A 12,364-nucleotide genomic window follows, 5' to 3' on the forward strand; every position below is an offset into this window, starting at 1 on the left:
ACTACTTTTAACATTGTTACATATAAACGAGAGAAAAAAATATTCTTAAAAAATATATTTATAACAGAGTATGATAATAAAAATGGGACGAACCTACACAAGGCAAAACAATTATTACAATGATGACAATTAGTAGGCTAGTAATTGGGCTTTTGTTGTGTGGCTCGCGCTGTTTCAAAATTTGTTCTGTTAAATAACCGTTATGACTCGCATGATGTCTTGCTGGCTCGCAATTTGGCAACACTTACCATTGCAGGGCTGGTCCTGGAGACTTTTATATATTTTGTTATATGTCAGTATAAGTGCAATTTCCGGGAACCTAGCAGCTCTATTTTTCAACATTGTCTTTTTCGCCTCTGTAATGTAAGCCATAATATATAACAAAGACATAGATTTAATTTTATTGTGTTTATTGTATTCTTCTTGAATATTTTATTCAACAAACGAACAAAAAATTATCTGGGAATTAACAATGTATAATTACAGTATCATAACCCATCATAATACAGTCAAATTCCAACTCAGACAGCGTCGTATGACGAGGCCCGACGAGTCGTTTCATCGGTTAAAAATTAAAGTTACACCACGAAGACCTAAACACTATACGCATGACGCTATCTCAAGATATCTCGTCGGGATTTAACTCAGACAGCATGTACGAGTCAAGACTTCTCGTGTGTCGGGCCTTGTCGTACGATGCTGTCCGAGTTGGCCTGCCTGAGTCTGAGACTCCCTGTTGGAGAATGTATTCAGGGGAAATATGAAAACCGGAGGGGACTATGTAGAAATCAGGCCTGTATTATACAAGAGAACTGAGATTAGGTATTGAACCCCACAACCCAGAATACATATTCCACGTAGTATTAGCGAATAAAAGTTTGAAGAAAAAAATATGATGAATTTAAAAGTAAACACAGAATAAACATTTCCGATTACGTTTCTTACATCTACTAAATTTACTTATCAATTACAATTTCTACAAAAGTTAAAAATCTGTCTATCGTTAGCATTACCAAACACGAAAATGATTCGTTCGAAATGTTAAAAAATCAAGATTTAAACTGGAGAGCCCCCTGCCCCTCCCCATTTCAGATATTGTGATGTGTTTTCTTTCAGCCTCTTTGTTTTTCTGAGAGGCGAAACTAATTTAGTGAGAGGAACACCCAATATAGGCTATACTACGTCATAGTCATGTCTAGCGACAATGAACATCATTTAGAATCGCGTCAACCGTTAGCCTATTTTTCAAAAGTTGACGCCTTCAATTTCTGGCGCAAGCGATCGATCTGTTGACGTCTGCACAAACGATACTACATGCTGTTATTGATGCTAGACATGATACCGGACGAAACCAGTTGAGAGACAGGACTGTGCCAATAATGAAAAAGTAGAGATAATTTACATCCCAGTTGTACAATTATGAAAATATTTTAAGAAGAACGAACGAAATTATAGTTAAAAAGATTGTCAAACCGGCGGGTCTGCTTTCAACAGCTGTATTGCCCGGTTGCCTATTTCTTATCCTGATAAATTTCTCACCCATTATGCTAAAGTCTTCTAAAACGATGTTTTTGTTGTTGCCACCCTTGGCGACCTGAACCAGGGACACTGTTGCATTAGCAGTGTTAGTGACATTATCGAAAACAAGAGAGCCATTGTCAATATAAGTTGGCGGGAAGTCTGCATCACTGCACTGTGCAATCTTTACATTGAATGTAATCTGCTGACCGTTGTCAAGAATCTCAAACGTGTAACAATCTGCAGGCCTAATCCTTTTCTCCAGCGAACTATGATGAGACATTAGATCTTGAATTAAGATACGTCCGTTGTCTTCTATGGCACATTTGATTCCTTTGATCGGTACAATGACAGCCCCGTTGGTCATAGGAGCTGCTCGGATGATAATCTCTGCACTGGATGGACCTGGAGAGCTCTGAACGTTTCGATTGACAAACTGAACTTTACCTTTAACAATTAACGGTTTCCTTCCATCTTTGGACGACTTCCAATTATCAATGGTCTGAATGTACCCAGAGTAGCTATCACCCACAATGGCAGCGCCTTCTGTGCTCAAGTATATATAACCGCCTGTCATTGTGCTAGAGTTACCTTCCCATAGATTTTTATTCCAGACCTTTGGTGTAGAAGTGGTAGGGGGAATCAAAGCCACGTCCGATTTCAATCTTTTGATATGGTCAGGTGCAAGATCGTAGAAGATTCTACGTTTGTCTCCATGAGAACGAAGCTGTTCCAAACCATTGTAATTCGTCAATGGATCTCTGACCTTCGACCATATGGTCACAGAGTACCGATTTGTCAGTCCAAGAATCCATACAAATTTCTGCCAAGATTTAGTTGCCCATATTGCTCGGAAATTGTAGGTGATCGGGTGGGTTGTGACCGTGGAACTGGCGTCAAGCATGTCAAAGATCATTGTCCATGTATAGCGATCCTGGCGATTGACTCCTGCAACCTCAGAGACGTAGCCCAGTGAGAAGGTCGCGTTCGGAAAGACGGCGTTGACAATAGCGACAAACTCTGTAGGCTGGATAAGGTTGACTGAATTTTGACCGTTTGGCCCGGCGATTATGTCAGCGTGAAAGAACAGTGGCACTCTCAACTGAGCCTCTTTTAACAACATAATATCAAGAGCTGGTTGAACGGCCTGTACGTCTTTGAAGTCCAACACAATTCCTAATGAAAACAAAAGATAAAATCTGGTCAATAAAAAAAACAAGAAACAAATGAAAAAAAAGTTTTTCCTACTGTATTTTCCCCTGTTTTCAAAATCCTAATATCAGTTTTAACAAAGTTTTCATGGCGAAAAACACTAGTAAATCACCACGATCTGCGGTTTTACGTCTCAATGTTTCGGTTGTTCTTGTTGATAGTAACGACATAATAATTTCCACGGCCACAATGCTTTTTTGGGGATCCTTTTTTTGGTACTGTGTTTGTTCTTATTGTGCAGTGCTGTTCTTGCTGTGCGCATGGAGGCATACTGTGTGGTGTCGAAACAAATAAAAGCCAATACCGAACATTATGGAAGGTGTCCATTTGCACAGGGAATAATCTTGGATTACCTTTGTTAGTGTATCTTGTCACCATATCGATCCATTGTTCCAACGTGATGTCGCTCACAGACATTGAGCTAGGAGCCATTATTGGTACTTGGTTCGCCGTTCCTCTATCACGTAGGCTTACATCTGCCTCAAGCATCATAGCATTACCTGTAATGAAAAGAAACACCAACTGATAAGAATGGAAAGTTTGCAAAATAAAGTTCTTTAGTGTAGACTGCTGTAAATATGTTTTGTGCAGTTTGCCAAAGATGTTCAACTGGTCAACACTAGCAAACTTCTTGAAAGTTTTTTTTGAATTTGCAAACAAAACTTTGGTAAAGTTTGATATTGTAAAGATTTGTGGAAGTTTCTTTTCTGCAGTTTACTAAAGTTTGGTACGGTCAACACTAGCAAACATTGAAAAAGAAAAATCTTGAAAACTCGGAATTTTTTAAATTTGCAAACAAAACGTTGGTAAAGTTTGATATTGTAAAGATTTGTGGAAGTTTCGTTTCTGCAGTTTACTAAAGTTTGTTAACGGCGCTGGTCTACACTGGTAAACTATACACATTTTTATTCTTTATTCCAAATTTATCAAGAAGTTTCCAAAGTTTGCTAGTATCGTTGTTGACAACCTTTATACTATAACTTAAAGCTCTGTCTACACTATCAAACTAGATGTACCCAAATATGGAAGTGATTCCCAAATACTGTAGTGATATGGCATCATCATGTCCATTATGGGCACATCACATTTTCTTTGTCAGTGTAGACAGAGTTTGAGTTTCCAGACTCTAAGTTTGCCAACAATGATTCGGTAAAACTTTGCTGACAAGTTTTACTGTTCTTAAAAGTATGTTATTTGTTATTTTTTACCTAAAAGATGAAAGTGTTCAATAATTGTATACAAAGCCAGATGGACTATACATACCTTCCAGTGCCCGTGTCAGTTTGGTGTTACTGTTTAAATCATGTGCCCACACTATGTTCAACCCATCTCTCTGTGCTTGCGGAAAGAAATACAATATATTGTCTTCCGAGTGGGACAAAGCATCTGGAATTAAAATCACAGTTATTTTTAAAAATTTTGAATGAACAGTGAATAGAAACGCTTCTTTAAAACATTTTTTTGTATATTAAAGGGAATTGTTCCCCAAAACATGAAGAATAAAGATCAGGATAAAACTAAATATTGAATAGGTAATTTGTAGTTTTAATAAAGTTATTCACTGTAGAAAAAAAACCCAACAAAATATGATTTCCCTTAGAAAGAAAGCCAAAATAAACTGTTAAATTTAACAACAAGAACTTGTTGTCAGACAATGTGCTTTCGGATGACTTTGACTTATTTCTATTAATGGTAATTTGAGGTTAGTAGTTCCTTTCTCTTTCAGTTTTTGGTCAACGGTCAAAGTGAATAACTGTTATATTTACATTAAAATGGAATATTCTAGAAAAAATGATTCAAAATGATTTTTCAGATTACGAACTAATTAATTACTTATTACAAAACGTTTAGAATTCTAGTTGATGAATTCTCTAGAACGGACAGGAACTTGAATTAATAAATATGACTTTTTGAGGTTATCCTTTCGTTACGAAATCGGCCATTTCCAAGTCATTAACACAATCTTTTATGGTTAAAACATCGATAATGGAAATGAAAACTTCATTAACACGATAAATTTACATGATTCATTATGTATTAATCTATAAATAATGAGGTTAAATAATATAATGGAATAATGTTTATAAAATTAAAGTAAACATCGTCTCAAGTTCCGTAGAACAATAGGCAAAAACCAGATGAAATAAATGGAACAATATTAGGCAGAATTCAAATTTCTTAAGCTCTGTCTACACTATCAAACTGACGTGATGTGCCTATATATGGACATGATGATGTCATATCACTACCATATTTAAGCATATCATCACCATATTTGGGCACATCACACTTTTTTTTGTCAAACTAGTTTGATAGTGTAGACAGACCTTGTGTAGGCCCTAAAAGTCTACCGGTGCTATAAAAAAACACATCGTGAACTGGCGTAAAAATAATCAGACTTAAAAATAAAATAAACAAGTTTAAGGTAGGTTTTTCGTCATGTCTGAAACATAACTATATTAAAAAATATATGTACACAAATATTTATGTGGTATCACATGGAATCCAAAATATTGTAGATGGGAGCAGATTGCTTTACATAAAACTCTTTTTAAGTTACTTAATCTTAATAATCTAAAAATCAAAACTTTATGTTCTTAAGTACCGTATCCGAACAAAATATCAAGTGACCATGCCTTTGAACGGATGTAGCCTAATTTTTATCATAATTATGATAATCATTTTGTATTTCCTGCAAACCAAAATAAAGAAACGTAGGCCTATAATAATTATGTTTCTATTATCAAATTACAGACTGATATTTTTCGGAAATTGTGATTCATTCTATCCAATGCTTTAACATGGTGGTTAGCTTATCACTTTATTTGGCAAGGAAGTTTAAATCTAATCCCAAGGCTGATAGAATTCAGATCTTTCTGTAATTATTGTTATTCAGAGGTAACAGTTGTAGCCTCTGTTGCCCGGTAATTCTGTATACGTGATTTAACCAAAGGTTTTATTCCGAATGAGATTGTTTTCGTTCTGTTTCGTTAGATAATTATTAAATGAATATATTATGCTTCAAATTAACCTTTTGTGCCATGTCTTTTATGCTCTGTCTACACTATCAAACTTTATGTGATGTGTCCATATAATGAGGGTAGTGATATGCCCAAATATGGTAATAATATGACTTCATCATGTCTATATATGGGCACATCACATTTTGTTGTCACATAAAATTTGATAGTGTAGATAGAGCTTGAATTTGTAAACAATGATTTGGTAAAAGTTTGCTAGTGTAGGTCAAGATTTATTGAGATTTAGAACCATCTGAGGCTTCTATTATTAATGAATAACTCAGATAAAAAGAATTTTTCAGTAGATCAGAATTACAGCCAAAAGCAAGGATGTGTATTATAAAACTTGTAAAAATAAACTAATCATTAATATTATTATTTTTTATTTAGAAAACTTTCAACATGTTTTGTTTAGGCCTAGTTTTGTAGTTTAATTAAAATGTATACAGATTTTTAAAAAGTAATATTATTAAACTAAATTATACAACTGTTACTTGCATTTCTCTCCATGTTCTTTAATTTCGGTTTAAGAATGATAGGCATATTATATTTATATCAAAGGCAAGACATCGGCATTAGTAACATGTCACAGTTAAATATATTTCATGACTCAGAGTACGTTTTAGACGGCCGGTGCAAAAACTGTTTGGCTGCAACTTTGGTTTGGTCGACTTAAGCTCTGTCTACACTATCAAACTAGTTTGACAAAAAAAGTGTGATGTGCCCAAATATGGTAGTGACTGATATGACATCTTCATGTCATTTATGGGCACAACACATATTTTGTCACATAAAGTTTGATAGTGTATACAGAGCTTTAAATTATCGTCTTTAAAAGAAAGGTTTTGAATAGATATTCCGAACTAATTTGCATAAATGTGTAAAACAGTGAGGATTTAAATTTTATGCAAAATTCAGAACAAAACTTGAAAATGAGTAAACCTCGTACCGATTTAAAAATCAGACAGAACATTTATTGGACCTCTGTTATTGACTTGTATAATAATCTGTCTACTCTATCAAACTAGTTTGACAAAAAAAGTGTGATATGCCCAAATATGGTAGTGATATGCCCAAACATGGTAGTGATATGACATCATGTCCATATTTGGGCACATCACTTTTTTTTCGATAGTGTAGACAGAGCTTAATATCACCTTATTTACAAAAACAAATGTTGAAAAATAAATCATCATAGTTATTATTTTTATAAATATTAGTATACTTTTATCATCATTATTATCGTAGGTCTATTATAAAAAACAAGGCCAACAGCCATAAGTCGCGTGCTAAAAAGCATAGTGATACCGGACCGACAGACAGACAGACCGACAGACCGACCGACCGACATAGTGAACTATAGAGACTAAAAATCATATACAGTGCATTTGTTATTAGTTACAGTTAACCCAACGGTTTTTGTCGTGTTGATTTTCTAACCCATTAGTATTATATATTTTAGTCCAAATAATTATTTAAAAACAATGCAAGAGTAGGTATCTCTTGGAATAACAAGCATTGAACGTTGTTACAGTTTGGTTAGAAACATATACGGTGTAAACAACCGAAAAAGTTTATCAATTCGTTTATTGACAAATGTTAAGCCTACAATTGATACTCTCATGTCGATAACCCCTGCAACCGGCAATCGGTAAATGACTAATTACATTTCTACCAAAATCTTCAAAAGCAATAAAATATTCACTTACCGATGTTAATTATGAATGCAGACAGCAAAACACACAGTTTCAGAAACATTTTAGCCATTTTTGCGGCACGTTCCGGGAAGAATAAGTTTCCAAGACAGCAGATTTAAGTGTGGCGAAAAAGAATCCGCTGCGCCAGAAACAACTCGAAGCATTCCTATTGGTCGATTACTTTTTTACAGGGACTGTCGTTTCCGCTATTTGACTACGCCCTTAGCAACAACACACAACGTCACGGGATCACGCTTAATTCTTTGCCGATCGAATAAAACAGATTACTAACAATTATATAAATAATAAAATATATAATACTTTATACTTAATTTTTGATATAGAATTCTATAATCCAATATGATACAAACAACATTAGTGAACCTACTACCAAACAGTGTATCTTGAAGTATGCTCATGTGTCACTTCTTTGGGTTTATCCAATAATTAATCATTTTATTGTGGTGAAAAATGTTTATCTTTTCTTCTTTCTTTATTATTTTTTCTTTATTTATTTAGGCCTATATTTGTCATACACAATAAACATACATAAATAATAATAATCATAATACAAAGACAAAAAAAAATCAATTTCTATTTCTTAAGCTCTGTCTCCACTATCAAACTTGTTTGACAAAAAATGTGATATGTCCAAATATGGTAGTGATATTTCTAAATATGGTAGAGATATGACATCATCGTGGTACATGGGCACATCACATTTTTTGTAACATAGAATTTGATAGTGTAGACAGAGCTTAAAACAGTAACATTAAATTATGGAAAAGACTTCTGCAGTACGGATATGCTTTTGATTCAATTACAGCGACGCAGTGAGTCATGTAGGACACTCAAATATGGAACAAAAAGTTAAAAATAAAACTCACTTTATTGGTTTATTCGGTTGCGCTAAACGACCGAAACCATTCCAATGTGTAAGAAATATACGGTTGTCTGCCAATTTAGTATTAAATTATAGCTTAAAGCTCTGTCTACACTATCAAACTATTTCGACCAAAAACAGTGATGTGCCCAAATATGGTAGTGATATGCTTTAAAATGGTAGTGATATGGCATCATGTACATTATATGGGCACATTACATTGTGTTGCTACATGTTTGTGTGTAGACAGAGTTTAATACACTTATTGTACCATTTACTGTTCAGAATTTTACTAATTTTTGAGTAATAATATCGCACGCGCGGCAGATATTAGGCAAATGATCCTAAAGCCGCTTACAGACAGCTAGGTCTATAATAGGTGCTGACAGAACTCAAAGGGCTTGTAATGTTTCTGAATATTGGCCTACACATGAAATAATGATAAAAATAATAATAATGCAGATTTCTAGAGCGCACTTTGCCACCAAAGGTGCTCAGGGCGCTTTTGAATAGTATGCAATCACCTCAGATTAAATGCACAATCAAATTGCGAATTTGGCCTATGACCATGTATAAGCCTGGCCAAAAAGATGAGTTTTTAATTTTTTAATGAATCAAGTCAAGTTAGTACATTGGCGAATTGAGATGGGCAGTGTGTTCCAGAGTCGAGGAGCAGATGTGGCCAAAGCTCTGTCACCATAAAATGTGTTTGATATAGGCTGATGAAGCTGAAGAAAAATTCAATTCGAAAATAATAGTTAGGAGCCATCCCATTTAAACACTTATAAACTAGTAAGAATACTTTATAGATAATGCGATGCTGAACAGGAAGCCAGTGTAATTCTTAAGAGTATCTGTGATATGCGAACACTTTTTTTTACATTTGTGCTAACACGTGTAGAAGCATTTTGAATAGGGAAGTCGTTTGCTTTGCTTCCGTAAAACACCGAGGTACACATATCAAGGCGCGAGATGATAAACGAATGCACTAGTTGTTCAGCAGCTGCATTATCTATATATTTTATACTCTTAATATTTCGTAAACAAAATGATGATGATGATGATGATAGTTGAAATATGATTATTCATTTCAACCTGAAAAGGTTAACCTAATAAATAAGTAAAAGTAAACTCGAAAATAACTGCGTAAAAGCTGTGATGTTCTATTTGTCCTTGTACTCTAATTATTGTACAACGGTCTTCTTTTTTAGAAAAGCGCTTTATAAATCTATTTAGTATAAAGCATAATACATTATTTCATAGCATTTCATTCATTTTCCCCCCGCCCCCAACACCCCCTCAAATTTCTATAAATATCCACAGAAAACAATCTTAAAAACTAGTCCAGCAGGTAAATACAAACAGCCTATTCCGTATATAATATGTACCGTAGTTAGAAACATTTAGTAATGTTTCTTTAAACAAAAATAAAATGAACAACATTTTCTGGCTAATCAAAACATAACAAGTTTATCGGTCACATTATTATTGTTCTGTTCAATGTTTAGGATGTTTAATTTAAAGCAAACTCTTAAAAATGTATTGTCCCCCTGAAATTTAAAAAAAAAATTTTTTTTTTTAATATTCCATTTAAATGTCACATAATAATTATCCACTTTGACAAAAAATTAGATTGGAAAAAATGTATTTACCTGAAAAACTGTAATTTAAAGCAAAAAATAGTCAAATTGGCAGCCAGCCAATGGGTTTTGGTGAAATTTAACAATTCATGTTGTCATTTTACAAGGGAAAACATTATTTGTTTTCATTTTTTTTTCTACGGAAGTGATTAACTTTATTGAACTACAAAATAACATATTCAAAGTCTGATTTAATTAATCTTCATTTTTCATGTCTTTGGGGGACAATACATCTTTAAGTATTAAACTTTACCAGACTTTTGCAATCTCCGACAATAGGACTACAAATACTATCATTTGTGATTCGCTGAGAACCGAGATCACAAACCTCGGTAAATTTGTCAAGAGACTTGCTAAGACACTGAGGAAAACGCGAAGCGAAATGCGTTAAGCGTCAAAACGAAACGAGTTCCCAAAATCAAAGGTTATAAGCGTAGCGCGGAGGTATGTTTGCTAAAATCACCGCGTTGAAGCTAAAATCGACCGACACCTAACGCGTCACATTCGCAAAAAACACATGTTATTATTAGTTGTGCGGTTTAACGACTGGAAGAAAAAAAAGGCACAAGAACTCTCCGGTGGTTTCAGAATTTATTACGTATAATTATACTGGACTTATTATAGTATTCACAAATATTAATAATTGAATTAATAAATAATTTTATAAAATAAAAACACATTTAGGCCTAATAACATTTCAAAATAATACAAACACAATTAAAATACTACGTTTAAATAAAGTATGTTATCAAATTCTAAGGACAATAGAACTATAACAAATTAAATCGGGTAAACTTGAAAATATGTAAGCCTAAATGTGGAAATTATACAAAATACATATTGTTTTAGGTGTAGCTTGGTGAGGTAACGTGGTTGCCTTCGAATCAACCTCAAATGAGACACTTTTTTTGTAATTATTGCGTATATTAAAAAAAATAACCGCCTAAAAAATTAAAATAACCAATCGGGTATAGTTAAACTTGAAAAAAAAAATCAAAATAGGCCTACAATCTACATATCAGAAAGATCACAACGATTTTAAGACTATACTAAATATTTATTAGATAAATATGCCTTCTGGTTTGATAAAATGAAATATCTATAGTCATTTAACATTACAAACCAGATGAACTTTTACAATGATTTATTAGGTAGTTGAAAAAAACCAACTATTTTGATAAGACTTGATCAGTGATGAACGTGGTAGTTTCAGGGGCCTAGAAATAATAAACTGTGAAAATATATTAATGATCCTAAAAAACTATCAAAATAGTTTTAAAAAATTAAGTATGGTTCGCCTTAAAATTAATGTGATCTTTTTTCGGTGCATAGAGATATTATTATCAACTACAATAATAATGGAAACAACCAAATGTTCAACTTGTAGAATTCGCAATCTATTTACTGTGCTACAAAAATAAAAAAGGTGATATAGTTTTAAAGATTATATATTATAAAAGTTTCGCGAAATATTTATTTCTTTTTAGAAAAGGCAGGGTATAATTATCATTAAACCTCTGAGTAAGGCATTTTATGTGGAAGTACGTTTTTCTTGTGAGTTGTTAAGTGAGTTGATTACAAACGATGAAATACTTTACACCTAAAATTGAACAACTACATTATATTATACACATATTTGGTTGGTGTCAAATCATACAATAAAACATATTATATAGTATATAGGAATTATTTAGCAATTATTGGATCATAAAAGTTTTTGACAATTATCACATGATTTTGGTATAATAAATATTGCATACATTATCATGATATTCTGTGTTCATATATATTAATTACTATCTGTATGATCAAATCATTCAGAATATCCTGTAAACTTAACATAAATTTGACATCTGTCGCTCACATTTGTGTCACATGCGGCAATTTTACTACGTTAGGTTATGGCCTATGAATGACACAGGTGGCACCTGTTATACATATGACACTGTATCAACGGATTTTATATGATACTGATGAATTATAGATACAGTACTAAGAATCGGCTAGCATGATCTAAATACATACATGATTATCATTAAATATATCAACAAAAAATTGTAACTGTGATTATCATCGAATAAAGTACTGTAATACAACCACAGATTTGGACATAATTCTGGAAATATTTGTTAATTCTTTGAAAAAAAGTTGTTTTCATATATAAATATAGGCTAAACATATATAACCCCACCCCCCTCATCAGAGCCATACCTTTGTTACGACATTCAGTTCAAGGTTTTTAAGAGTCATGTGATACGTGGCAGCCATCTTTGTGTCCCACTATTCCTATGTAGAGTATGGAGTTGAATCTCCTTTGTTATAAAAAAAAGTATACCTTTCACAAGACCTTAACTATAAAATTAAATATCAAAACAATCCCTTTGTTTAAAAGTT

At 33.2% G+C, this 12,364-nt stretch overlaps 1 protein-coding gene across 1 annotated transcript; it reads right to left on the bottom strand.

The window, feature by feature from the left end:
* Nucleotides 1–393: 393 nt before the first annotated feature.
* LOC140062863 (uncharacterized) lies at nt 394–7,586 on the bottom strand. The gene is made up of 4 exons (XM_072109236.1): nt 7,460–7,586; nt 3,994–4,116; nt 3,084–3,230; nt 394–2,694 (listed from the first exon to the last, which is right to left on the bottom strand). Exons 1-4 carry the CDS (start codon nt 7,515–7,517, stop codon nt 1,418–1,420), a joined length of 1,605 nt encoding a protein of 534 aa, XP_071965337.1. The 5' UTR covers nt 7,518–7,586; the 3' UTR covers nt 394–1,417.
* Nucleotides 7,587–12,364: the final 4,778 nt, after the last annotated feature.

The sequence above is a fragment of the Antedon mediterranea genome, chromosome 11 (assembly GCF_964355755.1).
Source record: "Antedon mediterranea chromosome 11, ecAntMedi1.1, whole genome shotgun sequence".
Classification (NCBI taxonomy): Eukaryota; Metazoa; Echinodermata; class Crinoidea; order Comatulida; family Antedonidae; genus Antedon; species Antedon mediterranea.